General features: G+C 46.2%; 1 protein-coding gene across 3 annotated transcripts in view; it reads left to right on the top strand.

Moving 5' to 3' along the window:
- Positions 1 to 20825, top strand: part of LOC137534555 (oocyte zinc finger protein XlCOF7.1-like) — a 69982-nt gene that overhangs the window by 20179 nt on the left and 28978 nt on the right. Inside the window, exons 8-9 of one of the 3 annotated variants that reach the window (XM_068256102.1) lie at positions 1266 to 1374; positions 2937 to 5947. The exons of the other annotated variants lie outside the window; for them this stretch is intronic. Of the exons in view, the coding sequence (XP_068112203.1) occupies positions 1266 to 1374; positions 2937 to 3871 (1044 nt within the window). The 3' untranslated portion in view covers positions 3872 to 5947. Of the gene's footprint in view, positions 1 to 1265; positions 1375 to 2936; positions 5948 to 20825 lie in introns of those variants that run through there. 3 annotated transcript variants of the gene reach the window in all.

The following is a 20825-nucleotide window of genomic DNA, read 5'->3' as shown; positions in this document are numbered from 1 at the left end:
GGTGTCCAGCAAAGGAGGAATTGCTAATTGCTGCCCCCTGTGTAACCCTTGTTATGCAAAGAGAAGGGTGAAAAGCATGCACTGAAATGCTCATAGGCTTGAAGGAGTGTTTATTTATCTTTGTATGTGTCAGAGTGGTGCAACTAAATATTTTTAATTAAAAAAAATGTTTGGTTTGGGTCAGCTTTAACTACATTCCCAGTTAAAGTCCCGTGATGAGGTCCTAGCGTGGTTCCTGATATTGCGTGGAGGTGGGCTGCCTCTTCATTGCATCAGCCCAGCCTAACATAGTTCCTTCTGGGATGGAGAGTGGCATATGAAACTATTTTCTCTCTCTTCCTTTTATCCTTTTGGAGAAGGGGGAGCATGTTTCCTGTGGAAAAAGGTGTGATGACTACCACTCTTCTTCTGCCTCAATGGATTGTGGGATGTGGAGCAGTGTTGGACAGTGTGGCTTGTGAGGGTGGGAGCATCTGATCTACCCTCTCATGTTTTTACTATTATAAGTTGGGGAGGAAGGAGTGGCCTGGAGGTTGGGGTCCAAACAGGTATGATCCCAACTAGTATAGGGAGAGTAGGGAAGTCATATGACTTCTGTGCAGACCACCAAAGTAAAGGACTTTCATTGGGTAAACATGTTCAAGACGCCTTTTTTTTGGAGGTGCGTGGGTAGAGGTAGGCTGATCACGATGTAGTGAAATTCAGTTTTTTGTTTTTGTTTTTTTAAATGATTGTGTAACATTGATATATGTTGTAGCAAATTATATTGTAATTATATGTTTTCAAAAGCATATTACCATTTTGAGTTGGCAGCCAGCTGTTGATGTCAGAAAGGTCCCTTGAACTGAAACAGCATTTTTTTCCATCCATGGAATCGGTACATTTTTGTGCCCTCATTACATTCTGCCTAGTAATGCCCCAGTAATTCCTCTCTTCCTGCATGAGCAAATAGTTGCCCAGAGCAGGACGCAATGCAAGGAGAAATCCCCACTAGTAATCCCCAAACTAGGCATTGGTCATGTTACAATCCTGTGGCAGGCATGTATCGGCCTCCAGTTAACATCAAGGTAAACCAGAAATAATGGTTGCAAAAATCTCTCTCGTTCTCTTTTCTTTTAAATCAACAAAAACTGGACTATCATGACAGTCTTGGGATGGAAGGGATCAAAAATACCTGGACACAACACCTCCGTTCCTAAAGCTACGGGGAAACCTCTTTCATGGCCATGAATGGGGCTTATTCTACATGCTTGTATTTCTTCCAGGGTGAAAGCAGCAGTGTGAAAGTGGTCATTGTACCTGACACAGAGGAAGAAGACGATGGTTCCGTCCTGAACAGGAAGGAGGCAGAAATTCCCACAGATACCAACACAAGTCAGTAGCTTCTCCCAGAAGATCTTTTTAGGCATTATGAGTGTTTGTATGAGGGGTCTTATTTATCCAAATTATAAGGTATTCCTAGCAGCTTCTACTGGAAACCATTTTGTCTTCTAGAGAGGACGTTCTGTCACTCTTGCTCAGCAATGTCTTCAGTTCTAATGAGGTGAAGGAAGTTTTCAGATACTTCCACATGCAGGAGGTCCACTTACTGCAACCAACAGTTTAGCCAACTGACACCCATTATGTAGCCTAGCCAACTGACACTCATTATGCAGCCTAGCCAACTGACACGCATTATGCAGCCTAGCCAACTGACACGCATTATGCAGCCTAGCCAACTGACACGCATTATGCAGTCGAGCCAACTGACACGCATTATGCAGCCTAGCCAACTGACACGCATTATGCAGCCTAGCCAACTGACACGCATTATGCAGCCTAGCCAACTGACACTCTTTATGCAGTCGAGCCAACTGACACTCTTTATGCAGTCGAGCCAACTGACACTCTTTAGGCAGTCGAGCCAACTGACACTCTTTAGACGGTCGAGCCAACTGACACTCTTTAGGCAGTCGAGCCAACTGACACACTTTAGGCAGTCGGGCCAACTGGCACTCTATAGGCAGTCGAGCCAACTGGCACTCTATAGGCAGTCGAGCCAACTGGCATGCTATAGGCAGTCGAGCCAACTGGCACTCAATATGTATTTATTGCTATAATTTTGGACTTTGCCTCATAGCTATACTGTTGCCTGGAGTATGTGGATTACCAGTACACAAAAGTCTCTGGATATTTCCTTTACCTCATTAGAACTGGTGACGTTGCCCAATTGAGTGACAAAACATCTTCTGGTATATGGGCCTATCAGACCCTTTTCAGTCAATGATCTGTAGTCCACATTGTGCTGATGCAGAGTTGAATAGAGATTCTCTATTCATTGCTGGTAGAGTTGCTACAGTTACCTAACAATCCTGCAATGCCTGGCTTAAAGCTATCCATCCCGTTGGATTGGGTATTGAGCTGAGAAAGATCTTTTGTTCTAAATTTGGTCCATTGAAATGGTCGAAATGAACTGTTTCACTAAAGAACTCTGTTTGTAGGTTACCTCTAGCTGTCTTGCCTACAACCGTTTTGACATAATGCCCCAATTTCAATGTTAGACTGTAGATATCCTTTGGTGTAGGGCAGAGTGAAGATCATCATGCTCAGAAAAACTGAGGGCCCTTAGAAGATGTGAACCATTTCTGTACAGAATGTCATATAGAACGTGAACAATGGACCTCTTAAAACATTTTAGAAAGCAGAAGTTCTAGAACAAGGACATTTTGATAGATTGATCATTTAATATTGACGCACAACACAAAGGTTAATTCAGAAGATATGCAATAACACAGCTTAACAGCTATCTCCACCCAAAAATACTAACTGACTAATGCTCTGACTTGTTTAATCACTAATAGTCTTCTTAAAACGTGAGAAGACAACATGGGATTCACTGTACCTGCTGGCAAGAGCGGTACACTGTTCACAAGTATGTTTGTTTATTCCTTTTCCAGATATTGAAGACAAAGATGATCTCTACTCCGATGGAATCTCAGACTCTCACAGTTCCTGGATACCACACTCATGGCCATCCAATCAGCTGGACTCCTTAGAAGACAAACTTTATGTTTGCTATGAATGCGGCAAGTGTGTGATCTATGACTTTAAAAACAAGCAAGCAGAGGCGGGCTTGGGCTCAAACTTGGGCTGTGACTGTGATAAGTCTATGCCGTCCAAGCCCTTCCTTTGTACTAAATGTGGCAAGTCATTCTCCAGCAAGATGGTGTACATGGCTCACCAGAGGGTCCACACAGGAGATCAGTCTTTCTCCTGTGCTGAGTGTAGCATGACTTTCTCCAACAAGTCCATCCTGGAGACCCACCGGAGCATTCACACTGGAGACCGGCCTTTCTCTTGCTTGGAGTGCGGTAAGTGTTTCGCCATGAAAGCCAATCTGGTGAAGCACCTGAAGGTCCATAGGAGCGAGAAGCCATTTTCTTGTCAAGAGTGCGGCAAGAGTTTTGGCACAAAGTCTAACTTGGTCAAGCATCAGCGCATTCACACCGGAGAGAAGCCATTTGAGTGTGTACATTGTGGCAGGACCTTTGGCATGAAGTCCAACTTGGTGAAACACCAACGCATTCACACGGGTGAAAAGCCCTTCAAGTGTCTTGAGTGTGGCAGATGCTTTGCAAGTCGGTCCAACCTTACCACCCATGAAAAAATCCACACAGGGGAAAAACCTTTTACATGTATTTACTGTGGCAAAGGCTTCATCACAAGCTCTGACCTCTCGCGACACCAGAAGACCCACACTGGTGAGCGACCTTTTATCTGTCAAGTCTGTGGCAGATCTTTTACAAGCAAGTCAATGCTTAGTGTGCACCAGAAAACACATACAAGCAAGACGACAACCTCTGAGCTTGTTCCTGAGTGTTTGGACAGCTGATACGGTGCAAACATGCCACCTTTTATGCTTTAATGTGATCTTTCATACAACAGTGACTAGTCAATGTCTTGCAGAGAGGCTCTCACAGGATGTGAATGTTGGAATCCCAAATGGCAGAGCTGACCAATTTCAGGATCTGCGGTTCAATGTGGACAACAGTAAGAAATTGGTGGAGCCCTTAGTGAACTGATTCCTGCTGCATTATCGATCATAGAGCACACTAAAGTCTGGGTTCCATGATCATGCCAGAGAACTCAGACAGGTGCTACAGGGCAAAGAGGCATGGATTATGGGGAACAAAACAAGATCTAATGGGCTGGTGGACAGTCCTCAATACAAACAGTTTTATTACTGCAACTTGGATGTGATCCACATCAGAGCACCGGGAGGGGTATTTATGGCCAATTGTATGAATTCACCTTAGTCAGTGCTAAATTGAGATGCCCAAAGATATCAGTACATGGGTCTTATTGTCATTTTTTTAAAACTTTTTGACAACTATAATCTGCACTGTTTTTTTTGTTTGTTTGTTTTTTCTTTGCACCAAGATTTTAGCTAGCTAAGGCCTACTTATGGGGGCTGTTCAATGTGACTTGGGGACATGAGCTCTTAGATGTGATACATACTTGTCCCTATCTGAACCCTGGTAACAGTGCATATGAAAGGAAAGCTGCCAGTGCCGGTCATTTCAGCCAGTCGGTAATGAAGTCCCTTCATTTATAGTGCAGCATTGAAAATTGATGGAGATAACCTGATCGCTGGCTGAAGATTATATATTTTTTTTGTGACACAAAATACACTTAAACTGCATATGGTTATTTTCCAATGATTTTGTGACATCAGCTCACCTTTTCCCTGCAGAAGGTAAAGCTACATTAAAAAAACATCCAAATACTTTTTTTTTAGTGTCCCCCAAAGTGCTTTTTTGGTGACTGTACCAGAGCTCAGCATAACTTTAGATTGGGACAGTCCTCGGGGGCTTTTCTTTCGAATTATGAAAACCCTCTCCAAGAATACAAAAGAGAGACACCTAAGAGGTGAGACTTCATAGTATTCTACTGACTTAATTTGATTTGTAAAAACAATTTTGTGCAATAATAGGCACTGCCATCTTGGTCTTGCAGCATCTGTGGCAGTGTCTTCCTTCTATTCCTTTAGCTACCATTGCTGCTGTCCTCCTTCTGGTCTTCCAGCTGCCTTGGCTTTGGCCTCCTTCTCCTTCTGTTCTTCCAGCATAGCTCTGTCCTCCTCCTGTTCCTCCAGCATTGCTTTGTCCTTTACCCGTTCCTCCAGCGTTCCTTGCTTTGTCCTCATCTTATTCCTCCAGCATTGCTTTGTCCTTGTCCTATTCCTCCAGCGTCTCTCTTTCCTGCTCCTGTTCTTCCCGTGGAGCTCTGTCTTCCTCCTGTTCTTCCAGAGTCATTCTGTTCTATTCCGCCAGTGTCACTTTATTCTCTTGTTCCTCTAGTGTTGGTTTGTCCTCCTCCTTTTCCTCTAGCATCCCTTTGGCCTCCTCCTGTGCCTCCAGCATCACTCTGTCCTCCTGTTCCTCCAGCGTAGGTCATGCCTCCTCCTGTTCCTCCAGCGTCGCTCTTTCCTGATACTGTTCCTCCTGCGGAGCTCTGTCCTTCTCCTGTTCCTCCAGCGTCACTCTGTCCTCCTGTTCCTCCAGCGTAGCTCATTCCTCCTCCTGTTCCTCCAGCGTCACTCTTTCTTGTTACAGTTCCTCCCGCGGAGCTCTGTCCTCCTCCTGTTCTTCCAGTATTGCTCTGCCCTCCTCTTGTACCCCTGGCGTTGCGTTATCCACCTCCTGTATCTCCAGTGTTGCTCTGTCCTCCTCCTGTTCCTCCAGTGTCACTTTGTCCTCCTTCTTTTCCTTCAGTGTTGCCCTGTCCTTCTGTTCCTCCAATATAGCTTTAGCCTCCTTTTCCTCCAGTGTTGCTCTGTCCTCTTTCTGTTACTCCAGTGTTGATCTGTCCTCCTGTTCCTCCAGCATCGATCTGTCCTCATCCTATTCCTCCAGCATTGCTCTGTCCTCCTCTTGTTCCTTCAGCATCGCTCTGTCTTTTTTTTAAAGGGACTCCGAGCAGTGCGGAAACTATGGAGAGATGCATATCATTTTAAAGCTCTCTTTCTCCTCTTTCCAATGATATATAAACCGCCACCCTACGCCTTTTAGTTTTCGCTATTTTCGCGATTGAAATTGCCGAGGCCGCAATTTCGCTTGCTAAAATAGAGAAAACTAAAAGGCGTAGGGCGATGATTTAGGTGTCGTCAGAAAGAGGAGAAAGAGAGCTTTAAAATATGATATCCAACTTTGCATAGTTACATTGTATTACACAGGGCGACTTTTTCTGCTGAATGGAGCTGCTGACTATGAGAAAAAGTCGCCCTGTGTAATACAATGTAACTATGGCAAGTTGGATATCATTTTAAAGCTCTCTTTCTCCTCTTTCTGGCGACACCTAAATCGTCACCCTACGCCTTTTAGTTTTCTCTATTTTCGCGATCGAAATCGCGGCCGCGGCAATTTTAATCGCAAAAATAGCGAAAACTAAAAGGTGTAGGGCGGCGGTTTGTATTTCATTGGAAAGAGGAGAAAGAGAGCTTTAAAATGATATGCATCTTTCTATAGTTTCCGCACTGCTCGGAGTCCCTTTAAATTTCTCCATCGAGGCTCTTGCCACCTTCTGTTCCTCCAGTGTGGCTCTGTCCCCCTTTTGTTTCTATATTGTGGCTCTTGCTGCCTTTTGTTCCACAAGCTGTCTTCCAGAATGGCTCCATTTTTTTCTTTTTCCTACAGCATGGTTCTGTCCTCCTGCTCCTCTTCTTATTTCTTCAGTGTGTCTCTGTCCTCCTTTAGTTCTTCCAGTATGACTGTATGCTACCTTTGCTCCTCTAGTGTGGCTATGCTCTTCTTCAGTTCCTCCACTGTGGCTCTGTCCTCCTGTTCCTCCACTGTGGCTCTGTCCTCCTGTTCCTCCACTGTGGCTCTGTCCTCCTGTTCCTCCACTGTGGCTCTGTCCTCCTGTTCCTCCACTGTGGCTCTGTCCTCCTGTTCCTCCACTGTGGCTCTGTCCTCCTGTTCCTCCACTGTGGCTCTGTCCTCCTGTTCCTCCACTGTGGCTCTGTCCTCCTGTTCCTCCACTGTGGCTCTGTCCTTCTGTTCCTCCACTGTGGCTCTGTCCTCCTGTTCCTCCACTGTGGCTCTGTCCTCCTGTTCCTCCACTGTGGCTCTGTCCTCCTGTTCCTCCACTGTGGCTCTGTCTTCCTGTTCCTCCACTGTGGCTCTGTCCTCCTGTTCCTCCACTGTGGCTCTGTCTTCCTGTTTCTCCACTGTGGCTCTCTCTTCCTGTTCCTCCACTGTGGCTCTGTCTTCCTGTTCCTCCACTGTGGCTCTGTCCTTCTGTTCCTCCACTGTGGCTCTGTCCTCCTGTTCCTCTATTCTGGCTCTGTCTTCCTGTTGCTCCACTGTGTCTCTGTCTTCCTGTTCCTCCACTGTGGCTCTGTCCTCCTGTGGCTCTGTCCTCCTGTTCCTCCACTGTGGCTCTGTCCTCCTGTTCCTCCACTGTGGCTCTGTCCTCCTGTTCCTCCACTGTGGCTCTGTCCTCCTGTTCCTCCACTGTGGCTCTGTCCTCCTGTTCCTCCACTGTGGCTCTGTCCTCCTGTTCCTCCACTGTGGCTCTGTCCTCCTGTTCCTCCACTGTGGCTCTGTCCTCCTGTTCCTCCACTGTGGCTCTGTCTTCCTGTTCCTCCACTGTGGCTCTGTCTTCCTGTTCCTTCACTGTGGCTCTGTCTTCCTGTTCCTCCACTGTGGCTCTGTCTTCCTGTTCCTCCACTGTGGCTCTGTCCTCCTGTTCCTCTATTCTGGCTCTGTCTTCCTGTTGCTCCACTGTGTCTCTGTCTTCCTGTTCCTCCACTGTGGCTCTGTCCTCCTGTGGCTCTGTCCTCCTGTTCCTCCACTGTGGCTCTGTCCTCCTGTTCCTCTACTCTGGCTCTGTCCTTCTGTTCCTCCACTGTGGCTCTGTCCTTCTGTTCCTCCACTGTGGCTCTGTCTTCCTGTTCCTCCACTGTGGCTCTGTCTTCCTGTTCCTCCACTGTGGCTCTGTCTTCCTGTTTCTCCACTGTGGCTCTGTCCTTCTGTTCCTCTACTGTGGCTCTGTCCTCCTGTTCCTCCACTGTGGCTCTGTTCTTCTGTTCCTCCACTGTGGCTCTGTCCTTCTGTTCCTCCACTGTGGCTCTGTCCTCCTGTTCCTCCGCTGTGGCTCTGTCCTTCTGTTCCTTCACTGTGGCTCTGTCCTCCTGTTCCTCCACTGTGGCTCTGTCTTCCTGTTCCTCCACTGTGGCTCTGTCCTTCTGTCCCTCCACTGTGGCTCTGTCCTTCTGTCCCTCCACTGTGGCTCTGTCCTTCTGTTCCTCCACTGTGGCTCTGTCCTTCTGTTCCTCCACTGTGGCTCTGTCCTTCTGTTCCTCCACTGTGGCTCTGTCTTCCTGTTCCTCCACTGTGGCTCTGTCCTCCTGTTCCTCCACTGTGGCTCTGTCTTCCTGTTTCTCCACTGTGGCTCTGTCTTCCTGTTCCTCCACTGTGGCTCTGTCCTCCTGTTCCTCCACTGTGGCTCTGTCTTCCTGTTCCTCCACTGTGGCTCTGTCTTCCTGTTTCTCCACTGTGGCTCTGTCTTCCTGTTTCTCCACTGTGGCTCTGTCCTCCTGTTCCTCCACTGTGGCTCTGTCTTCCTGTTTCTCCACTGTGGCTCTGTCCTCCTGTTCCTCCACTGTGGCTCTGTCCTCCTGTTCCTCCACTGTGGCTCTGTCCTCCTGTTCCTCCACTGTGGCTCTGTCCTTCTGTTCCTCCACTGTGGCTCTGTCCTCCTGTTCCTCCACTGTGGCTCTGTCCTCCTGTTCCTCCACTGTGGCTCTGTCCTCCTGTTCCTCCACTGTGGCTCTGTCTTCCTGTTCCTCCACTGTGGCTCTGTCTTCCTGTTCCTCCACTGTGGCTCTGTCTTCCTGTTCCTCCACTGTGGCTCTGTCCTCCTGTTCCTCCACTGTGGCTCTGTCTTCCTGTTTCTCCACTGTGGCTCTGTCTTCCTGTTTCTCCACTGTGGCTCTGTCTTCCTGTTTCTCCACTGTGGCTCTGTCCTTCTGTTCCTCCACTGTGGCTCTGTCCTCCTGTTCCTCTACTCTGGCTCTGTCCTTCTGTCCCTCCACTGTGGCTCTGTCCTTCTGTTCCTCCACTGTGGCTCTGTCCTTCTGTTCCTCCACTGTGGCTTTGTCCTCCTGTTCCTCCACTGTGGCTCTGTCCTCCTGTTCCTCCACTGTGGCTCTGTCCTCCTGTTCCTCCACTGTGGCTCTGTCCTCCTGTTCCTCCACTGTGGCTCTGTCCTCCTGTTCCTCCACTGTGGCTCTGTCCTCCTGTTCCTCCACTGTGGCTCTGTCCTCCTGTTCCTCCACTGTGGCTCTGTCCTCCTGTTCCTCCACTGTGGCTTTGTCCTCCTGTTCCTCCACTGTGGTATTTTGGGGAAAATGATCCTATACACCAGGGGCATATATTTACTCCTATTATTATAGAAGGAGCGATCTGGATTTGGTATTGTAAATCCGGTACAAAAAGTGGTTCAAGGATGGATGCGTGGTGCTGCTCTGTAGTGGCCTCTCACTGAGGTTGTATAAACATTTGTATAGACGGAAACGGGGAGGGAAAAAGACAAAAAGGGGGAGAGCTCTCTACTCCTTTTGTTCCTCCACTTGCTCTCTTAAGAAAAACAACTGGTACGAGGCGTGGTAGAGCCACGTGAGACCAATACCACCCCTCCGAAGGAGGCTGAAACAACACAAGGGGGAGGGGGGTTAAGAGGCACCCAGAGGTGTATAAAGAGGAGTTAAAAACAACTAAAATGAAAAGGTGGAGATGGCTTACCTCAATAAAGACAACTTCATATAACAATGAAATTCATTGTGCACTGGCAACTCCAGTGACTCCACTTTCTCAGCCAGTTGTAGCGCCAAATACTTGATTTTCAAGCTAAATCAAGTTTCATTGTTTATATGAAGTTGTCTTTATTGAGGTAAGCCACCTCTACTTTTTTTTTTTTTTTTTAAAGTTTGTTTTTAATTGTGTTTTACACACCTCAGGGTGCCTCCTACCTCCCTTGAGCTCAATAATGGGTACCTTATATCAACATATTTGTTGCTCAAACGTTTGTTTGTTTTTTTTGCATTAATTTTAGATACTTCCTAGTGTATACCGTAACTATAAGATTTTATGCTCCGAATGAGTGATTATTTGGTCTATTGAAATTCGCTGGCTCTATAAGGGAATATGCTGCATATTTATTTATCTCAGGAGGGCTGCTAATATGTTTTTAGTTTACCAAAAAATGTTATTGTGTGAAAAACTTTGATGGGATAAGGTGGGTTTGGGAAAACATATCATCAGAATGCACAAGTAGTCATAAGTTGCAGAGAAAGCCAATAACAAAAGAAACCTTTAATTGTAAAAACCAAATATAAAATTATGCATGTTATTTTCAATTGGCAACAGAAAAGTGTAAACATCCACTAATGTCTAACAAAATAATAGTAAAACCTAAATTAAATCTATGAACATGCTAATATGCTGGGGAGTAACAATAGACCCTGCCTATGGGGGGGGGGGGGGGGAGGAGTTTATTTTTCCTGTCCAGAGAGACTGACAGCTAAGGGTACGGAGAGAGAAAGCTTTCTGCTCTCTGCACAATTGTTCTAATAATGGCTGCATCTACTCAGCCACTGATAAGAAATCATACAAAGGTTTGTAGACAGTCCCTATTCAGTGTTCCGCAGGGTCTTGTGTACAGCACTGCCTTACCCCCAGCCTCTCCACCCCCTCTCTAAGTGCTGTATACTGTAGTGATGCTGGAGAAATCTGCAGAGCCAGTTCTGCTCCATCAGAGATGGACAGAGTGAGTGTAATAAGCTGAGGCTGGGAGCACACTCGGCTGTTGGCTTTCTGTATGCATTTTCTGCACACCATGGGCTTGATTCACTAAACCTTGATAACTCCTATCACGGTCGCGCTAGCTTTTTCGCACGCAATTTCGCATTTGCACGCGGTTTTGCGTCCCTGGCCGTGATATGAGTTCTCAAGCCCCATGTGTGTCTGTATGTGTGAAAACCTGCACATTTCATCACAGAATCTAATGTAATAGATAGAGAAAATGCCTGCAGTGCTTCACTGCTGTCAGTTTTTATCTGCATGGGGAAAACACATTGAAGTGTGCACTAGCTAGTTGAATAACTTTAGTTCTCAGCTTGCCTGTGCAGGATGGGGGGGGGGGGGGGGGGGTGTCACAGGGGGGCCCAGTGATTTCTAGTTACGCCCCTGCTATGTTTTTAATTCTGATGATATACATGTTTCCAATAAAGCTCAGTTTTCATGTATTAGATTGGTGTGAGGTGGATTCTTTGTGTCTTCGTGTAGATTACAAGTGATTGTCTCTAATGGCAAAAATCAATTGTGCTTACATAGTTAACCTTTTTCATGGGCCAAATATGCCTGGAGCTGCAGTACAGCTTGACTTCTTTCCCCTCTGGCTATAGCTGCTGTGCGGGGCAATCAGGTGTGATCATGTGACACCAAAGAGGGAAGAACAATAGATGCCAGACAGCATTTCCCAGAATACAGAGCATTACCGTAGTAATCATGTGTCACTGAGCTTGATTCATCAAAAGCTGGTGTAGTATCGGTATGCCCTAGATTAGCAGCGTTTCCATAATGTGATGACATAGCCATCTTACATCATCATGAGAGCGCAGCATCACTCCTACATAATGGAACGTACAGCCTCTGAGAGACCTGCGCACTTGGCTGCCCACACACCAGAAGCTGCAAATGGACTGCACCACTTCTCCGTACGCGGGCCCCATTCTTGGTATGGACTGCACCTGTACTTCAGTACCACAGCAAGTAATAACATTACTTGGCTACTGCTTGCTGCAGTATTAAAGTAATGGTGCAGTCCAGTCCCATGGCAATATGGTTACTTTTCAAGAAACAAGAGTGGTACAGAGAAGTGGTGCAGTCCATTTGCAGGTTCCGGTGTGCGAGCAGCTCAAATGATCGGCCAGCTGCGCAGGTCTCTGACACCAGCCGATAATTGGCTGTACGTTCCATTGCGCATAAGTGATGATGTTAGATGTGTACGTCATCACATTAGGGAGACGCTGCTAATCTAGAGCAAACAAATAACACATCTGTAATACTGGGAAAATGCATAGGGCTTGATTCACAAAGCCGTGCTAACAGTTTAGCACGGGTGTGCTAAACAGTTAGCACGTGAAGTGCCGTTCGCGGACTTTTCCGTGCGCAAAAGTCCACGAACGGCACTTCACGTGCTAACTGTTTAGCACACCCGTGCTAAACTGTTAGCACGGCTTTGTGAATCAAGCCCTATGCATTTTTTAGGCAGATAGATGGATTAGATAGATTCGATCGATCATTTCCGACATGTCCGATCTCACTTTCGATTGTTTTACCGCTCGATTTCTGATAGAAGTAAATGGAAATTGATAAGAAAATTGAGCAGAAAAACGTGATTCAATGGCAAATCGACCGCAAAATCACATCCTGTATTCCCAACATAGCGCACTGCAATATTACCTTTACTTCCTTCTTCAAGTAACTTGCTATACTTGAGTCGTGTGACTGTTGCTATGGTAACGCGCATTACTATCGATTGTTACTGTAGCAACGGTCACGATATTTGAGTGCTTGTGTACTTGCAGGCAGAAGTGAAGGTAATATTGCCATGCGCTATGTGTGCACCGCAGTTTTACTGGCTTAAATCAAGTACCTTTATGAGAAGGTGGGAATTTGCAGTTAACAGGAAGAAGATGCAAGACCCAAACTCTCCTAACAGGAAATAAGAGGCTTTAATAACAACGCGGAGCTGTCACTTGTAACACCCTTCATCCCACTCACAATACCATAAAGAGCTGGTATGAGTAGATAGTCACTGTAGCCATTTCCTCTTTCTGGTGGCGTCCAGTGAATGAATTTGAATGCCATGTTTTACAGGTCTCACCAGTTATAAGCCTACATTGCTATAATGCAGGAGACTGTCAGAAAAGTGATAAAAACTGAGCCTTTTAATTAATGTTAACGAAACAAATAATGCAGGGAACGCTATAATGTTCCCCCAGAAGATTTATATTTGTTCTCTTATCTCTGACTTTGGTTAGACAACTAAAGTGAGAGTTTTATGGAGGCTAGCATATTTATTTCCTTTTAAGTTTAATGCCAGTTGCCTGGCTGTCCTGCTGATCTATTTGGGGGCAGTAGTGTCTGAATCACACCAGAAACAATCATGCAGCTAGTCTAGTCAGATTTGACAATAAAGTCAGAAACACCTGATCTGCTGCATGCTTGTTCAGGGTCCATGGCTAAAAGTATTAGAGGATCAGCAGAACAGCCAGGCAACTGGTATTTCTTAACAGGAAATAACTGAGCTCTCGGATTCCGAATTTCGAGTTTGCCATCGGAATTTGGCAGTTCCGAGTAAGCACTCGAAACTCGAAAATTCTGCAATTCCGAGTACCGAATTCGTGTTTACATTAAAAGTCAATTGTGCTAAATTCCGTGGTGAATTGTGAAGCCCCCTTACATGCTATCATCGCCAAATTTGGCATGTATATTAAGCAGATGAGTAGGAACATGGTAAAAAAAAAAATTTGTGAAAAGACCTTATAGTTTTTGAAATAAACGATTTTAAAGTTTCATAGGAAAAATTATTTTTAAACTGTGTAAAATGACACTGCTGCAGAGCAGGTTACTGCATTCCGAGTTCTGTATACATATTGTATACATTTCATGAAAACACAGTGTGGGGTCCCCCCTCCCAAGCCTCCTTAACCCCTTGTCCCCCATGCAGGCTGGGATAGCCAGAATGCGGAGTCCCGGCCACGTGGGGCTTCGCACCCTGAGCTATACCAGCCCGCATGGTCCATGGTATGGGGGGGCTCTGGAGGAGAGGGGCGGCAAACCTCCCCCTCTCCCCCAGAGCCCTTGTCCAATCCATGGACAAGGGGCTCTTCCCCACCTCCAGTGCCCCAGGAGGAGGTGGGGGCCGCCGACGTCCTGGGGGGTTCATGGTGCCATCCGGGGTTCCCCTTTAACAAGCGGACCCCGGAAGCCGCCCCCTCCCCAGGAGAAATGAGTATAGGGGTACACGGTACCCCTTACCCATTTCAGCAGAGTTAAAAAAAGAAATAAAAACATGACAACGAAAAAAGTCCTTTATTGTTCTAAATTAACCAGGGATACTTACCTTGGGATAATCTCACGCCAGTAACCTCAGGAGTGGTCCCACGCCAGTATCCTCTTAGGACATCTCACCACCCTCCCACACTGACGAACTCCCACCACTGAATGGTCACAGTCAGCCTCTGCATCTGTATAGCAGAGGCTGAGAACACGAAAATTTTGCCTTTAAAACAAGAAATTTCGGCAAACAGTGATGCAATCAAAATGGCCACTGGGAAATCCCCGATCGCTGGAGGCCACACTAGAGTGGCGAAACCAGTGATTTTTCACATAGATGGTGGGTCCAGGTGACCAGAGCAGGAGGTGCCCTAATCCCCTGGACCCACCCATTCATGTGAAATAACGCGTATTCTGACACTCTGAGGTGGCCTCCGGGGAACGGGGATTCCCCAGCAGCCATTTTCTTTATTACACTGTTTGCCGAAAATTCTTGTTTTAGCAAGCAATTTTCGTGTTTCTAGTTTATGCAATACAGATTGCAGAGGCTGTCTACAGCCATTCATCCCCAGGAGTTCTGCAGGATCGGCAGGTGCGCGGGACCTCCTAAGAGGATAGAGGGGGGCACAGCGCAGGAAGGTGGGAAAGTGGGCACAGAGCGGCGGGGAGGGGGGTAAGCCTCCCCTCCCTCACCTAGGGCCCCCCTCTTGCGCACTCCCCCCCCACCTCCAGAATTCCAGCCAGCCAGCGAAAAGGCTTACCGAGAGCGATAGCTCTGTGTGCCGCTGGTCTGGTATTCTGCACTGACACTGTCCAATCACGCTTGCGCAGTACTTCCTGTGAGAGCATAATTGGACAATGCAATGCAGGAGACCAGACAAGCAGCGGCACACAGAGCTCTTCTCTCGGTAAGTGATTCCCGCTCGCTGCCGCTGCTGGCTGCAATTTTGGAGGGGGAGCACGGAAGGGGGACCCTAGGTGAGGGAGGGGAGGCTTCCCCCCCCCCCCTCCCCGCCGCTCTGTGCCCACTTTCCCACCTTCCTGCGCTGTGCGGTGCCCCCCTCTATCCTCTTAGGAGATCCCGCGCACCTGCCGATCCTGCAGAACTCCTGGGGATGAATGGCTTTAGACAGCCTCTGCAATCTGTATTGCATAAGCTAGAAACATGAAAATTGTTTGCTAAAACAAGAATTTTCGGCAAACACTGTCATAAACAAAATGGCTGCTGGGGAATCCCCGTTCCCCGGAGGCCACCTCAGAGTGTCAGAATACGCGTTATTTCACATGAATGGGTGGGTCCAGGGGATTAGGGCACCTCCTGCTCTGGTCACTTGGACCCACCATCTATGTGAAAAATCACTGGTTTCGCCACTCTAGTGTGGCCTCCAGCGATCGGGGATTTCCCAGTGGCCATTTTTATTGCATCACTGTTTGCCGAAATTTCTTGTTTTAAAGACAAAATTTTCGTGTTCTCAGCCTCTGCTATACAGATGCAGAGGCTGACTGTGACCATTCAGTGGTGGGAGTTCGTCAGTGTGGGAGGGAGGTGGGATGTCATAAGAGGATACTGGCGTGGGACCACTCCTGAGGTTACTGGCGTGAGATTATTGCAAGGTAAGTATCCCTGGTTAATTTAGAACAATAAAGGACTTTTTTCGTTGTCGTGTTTTTATTTCTTTTTTTAACTCTGCTGAAATGGGTAAGGGGTACCGTGTACCCCTATACTCATTTCTCCTGGGGAGGGGGCGGCTTCCGGGGTCCGCTTGTTAAAGGGGAACCCCGGATGGCACCATGAACCCCCCAGGATGTCGGCGGCCCCCACCTCCTCCTGGGGCACCGGAGGTGGGGAAGAGCCCCTTGTCCATGGATTGGACAAGGGCTCTGGGGGAGAGGGGGAGGTTTGCCGCCCCTCTCCTCCCGAGTCCCCCCATACCATTGACCATGCGGGCTGGTATAGCTCAGGGTGCGAAGCCCCACGTGGCCGGGACTCTGCATTCTGGCTATCCCAGCCTGCATGGGGGACAAGGGGTTAAGGAGGCTTGGGAGGGGGGACCCCACGCTGTCTGTTTTCATGAAATGTATACAATATGTATACAGAACTCGGAATGCAGTAACCTGTTCTGCAGCAGTGTCATTTTACACAGTTTAAAAAACATTTTTCTTATGAAACTTTGAAATCGATTTGCTCAAAAACTATAAGCTCTTTTCACAATTTTTTTTTTTACCATGTTCCCACTCATCTGCTTAACATACATGCCAAATTTGGTGATGATAGCATGTAAGGGGGCTTTACAATTAACCGCAGAAGTTAACACTATTTAATTCAATAGAAATGCACTCGGAACACGAAAATTCGGAACACGAAACTCGGTTTTCGCATGCGGTACACGAAATTTCGCCGAAATCGGAATTCAGCTGTTCCGATCAGCCCCTCTCACTTAAAGAGACACTGAAGCGAAAAAAAAATATGAAATTATGATTTGTATGTGTAGCACAGCTAAGAAATAAAACATTAAGATCAGATACATCAGTGTAATTGTTTCCAGTACAGGAAGATTTAAGAAACTCCAGTTGTTATCTCTATACAAAAAAGCCATTAAGCTCTATGACTTTCAAAGTCATGGAGAGGGCTGTTATCTGACTTTTATTATCTCAACTGTTAGTTAATTTTTTACTTTTTCTCTGCTAGAGGAGAGGTCATTAGTTCACAGACTGCTCTGAAAGAATAATTTTGAATGCTGAGTGTTGTGTAATCTGCACATATTAGAGAATGATGCAATGTTAGAAATAACACTATATACCTGAAAATAAAAATATGAGAATATTTTCTTTGCTGTCAATCTTCTAGTAATTATTCATAGTACACAACCAATTCACTATATCATATATTTTTTTTCGCTTCAGTGTCTCTTTAAAGAAAACCTGTACTGAAAATAAAAGTCAAAATAAGCATACACAAGTCATACTTACCTTCCATGTAGTCTACTCCTCAGTGTCTTTCTCCTGTCCCGCGTCCTATTTGTTCACTATGATCAAGGGAATTTTCCGTCCTCCATTTTGAAAATAGCCATTACCCATAACAGCTTTCTGGTCAGCACACAGTTAAACTGTAACATCGCCCACTTGAGCCATAGGGAAACATGGACATTACCTGGTACATCTGTTTTCCTCTCAGCTATAACTGACAGCAACTGATATTTTACTGACAGCAACTGATATATTTCAGATCTGACAAAATATTGTCAGAACTGGATGGGATTATTGTCAGAAGAAAATGGTGAGCTTCTGAGAGGAACTGATGGCAAGGTAACCCTGTGATGTTCATTTGAAGTTACCTCATGTGTTTATTTTAAATATTTTTACTCAGTACAGGTTCTCTTTATGTTGTCTTTTAGACTTTCCCTGAAAGCTTCAGTCTGTAAATGTATCCAAAGGAAAAAATAAGCTGCCTTCAACTGGAGACCATTTTTGAGTTCTTGATGATTTCTCACCCGTATAGAGCAACTTCCTTAGCTTTAATCATGTAGAGGAAAATCTAGGCCTTAATAAGTGCATGTATTTAAAGCAAATCAGAATTCTGGCCTGCATCTGAATCTCATCTGAACAATAAGGAATGAGAATGGCAAGGGAGAGTTTCCGAGACAAGTTGAGGAGAAGCTTTCTGTGAATTGATCCCTCAGGAGATTGTGCTGGTGCCTGCCTATGGGTGTGTGACACAAAACAGAAAGCCCTGCCTGATGTAACACACACATTTCATTCATTTCAAAGACGGCGGAATAATCACTGAATATTTGATCTGTGTTCTTTGTAGGTGTTGGCCCATTTGTAATTCACTTTTTCTCCTGAGTTTTCTCCTAGGAGATAATTTTTCAACTTAAAATCACTTTTCAGCACTTCAGCAATAGGTGAAAAAGTACTTTTAAAATACTTCTGAGTATTTTCTTGCTTGCGGGTGGCTTAAAGGGCATTTTATTGTCAATATGTTAAAATATCAGCTAGAAGAAAACACAGTAGAAAAGGTGAATTGCATATGGGCCCATGTGTCTTTGTGGTCTTGTACAAATGCTCTAAATTCTAGACTACATCAACACCAACAGCTTGTTATGTAGATACTCCAAGCTCTGGGAGCTACACTGTGTGACCCGGCGCTTACTGGCTACACACAGGGATCAATAGGGGTCCTTCCATTCAGACAAGACGCTTCAGTTAGAGGCAGAGTTTCTTGATGGCTTCTTATGTCTCTTGTGAACTCCAGTGCTGAGATCTCCCCAGTGTAATTGTTGTCTCTTCTTCTTCCTACCTCTGCGTTTCGTGTGTCCCCGCCTACCATCTTACAGTGTTCATGCCATTGTAGTGTACCTGTGAAAGTCCAGATCTGTTCAATCCATTCCTGAGATCAGCATTATTATTTATTAATTTTTAATGGAGCCTTGCAGGCTGGTGAAAGTCTTCAAATAAGAAAGCAGAATGACTGCTGTACACAGAAGTCAAGATCAACAGTAATCAAAGTCCTTTGCTAAAGCGGAATGCCAGTTAGACTTTTAGGCTGGTTTCACAGTGGGAAGCTACAGGCGCACGTTAGAGCAGCCTGTAACGCAGCCCACCGCACAGTAATGAAAAATCAATGGGGCTGTTCACAGTGCGGACGTTGCGTTACATTGTAACGCTGCGTCACAAGGCAACGTACTGCATGCAGTACTTTGGACGCGGCTGAGCCGCGTTAGACTGCTTGCACATGCTCAGTAATGTTGGGGAGGAGCGGAGAGCGGCCAGGCACATGGCTAATTAATATGCACTGCACGTTACTTCCTGGAGCAGCCGCTCCATTTTTTTGTGTATCTGTTTGTGCCTTTCACTGTAGATACTGATAGGATTAGGTAACTGCCCACTAGGTTAAGGGGAATAAAGGTAAAAAGCTCATTCGCACAGCATGTTTCTGCGCAGAAACCCATCTGACGGCCCAAGTTAAAGAAGAATGAGTTCACATCTGCGTTTTTGCGTTCATAGATACAAATTTGTAGCTTCCTGTTTTCTCTTCATACACTGTTCATGTCTGAAAGGTTTTGTGGCAGCCAGCATACACGTTTTAATGTAACAGGGTCACCGGTTCAAATCTGGGCCAGGGCACTATCCGCACAGAGTTTGTATGTTCTCCCTGTGTCTGTGTGAGTTTCCTCTGGGCACTCCGGTTTCCTCTCACATCCCAAAACATACAAATAGATTAATTGCCTCCCCCCAAAAATGGCCTGAGACCACATTAGGAACATAGTACGATAAGTGCCTATGGTAGGAATTGGAGTGTGAGCTCCTTGGAGGGACAGTTAGTGACGTGGTTAGATACACTATCTAAAAGCGCTGCGGAAGATGCGGTTGATATATAAATACACAATCATAATGATAAAGCACCTATGGTGTGTGTCTCAATACTCCTACATGTACTGCCTTAAAGCATCCAGCAGGGGGAGGGGGAGGACTGTATTGGCTGTGGAAGATGAAAACAGTACTGCAGTCACTGAGAGACAGAACAAATAATTGGGGGTGTTTCCATTCTCCAGCATTCACATAACACTGACATACAGTGTAGGTTGTGGACGAACCTGTTCTTTTAAAGACGGATTCTACTTTTATCGAAAGAGATTTAGTCAGTGAAGTTCAACGTTATATCTTTCAAGCAACACCTTTCCACAGTCTGTCTGAGGGCTCTTTTGCACACTACATGCGATTCCGATTTGCGATTTTTAATCGGTACTGCATGCTGCGTTTTTTCTGCATTTTTTTTTCCCTTGTTTTGATGGCTTCCAGGGAAAATCGGAATCGCAAATCGGATTTGCAGTGTGCAGTGTGCCGAAGGCATCTTTCATATGAGCAGCTGAAGGCAGGTGGCAGCAATGCATATAGAGGCGCCTGTGTCCAAAAAGGAATATGGAACCTGCCAGTGCTGGCCATGTCTTCTGTAAAACATATACAGTAGTTGCTGAACCATTGTGCTGATCCTTTGCTTGCGCTGCCTTCTTAGGGGTCTGACTCCCCATGCTGCACGGAGGCGCATGATAACTATGCATTGAAACAGTTTACAAGAAGGGGGCAGGAAAGTGATACTTCAAGAGCAGTGTGAATACAGAATAAGCCTCTTGCCAAGAATCTAGTGTGTGAACAGGACTCCAATGAGGATCCTTCATCCCTCCTCACCTCTCCATAGTAATAGTAAATGCTGTTTGAGTATCCCCGAGCAACATGTCTAAATGGCACTCCGTTCCCACAGTGTCAACAACCTGGTGACCACCCATAAGGCTCGCTGCACATCCACCAGTGCCGAGACAATGCAGCCAAGGCAGAGACACCAAATAGCACCCCTCCATCCCTCCCACCCCAGCCGTCACACACTGATTGCTATTAGATTAAGAGGCGCCCCAGGGCTCCCAACCACCCCCCCCCCCCCCCCCAACACCTTAATCTCTAGTTATCTGGCTTGCAGTCACTGCCATGTATCCACTTTTCTTATTTCTCTCTTCAAACACAATAGGGGAATGATAGCTGAGTGAGTTGTGCGCCCCCTCCTACACTGCGCCCTGAGGCTGGAGCCTCTCTCGCCTCTGCCTCGGCCTGATCCTGACATCCACTGAATGCCAATGGAGGATCGCACTTCTTCTAAAATGTGCGTTTTCACGTTCTCACGCGCGTTAAAAAAATACTTCTTGCAATATAAATTCACACATCCCA

This window comes from Hyperolius riggenbachi, chromosome 10, assembly GCF_040937935.1.
Source record: "Hyperolius riggenbachi isolate aHypRig1 chromosome 10, aHypRig1.pri, whole genome shotgun sequence".
In the NCBI taxonomy this organism is placed as follows: Eukaryota; Metazoa; Chordata; class Amphibia; order Anura; family Hyperoliidae; genus Hyperolius; species Hyperolius riggenbachi.
The sequence above is the reverse complement of the archived record's forward strand: the minus strand, read 5'-3'. Positions and strand labels throughout refer to the sequence as shown.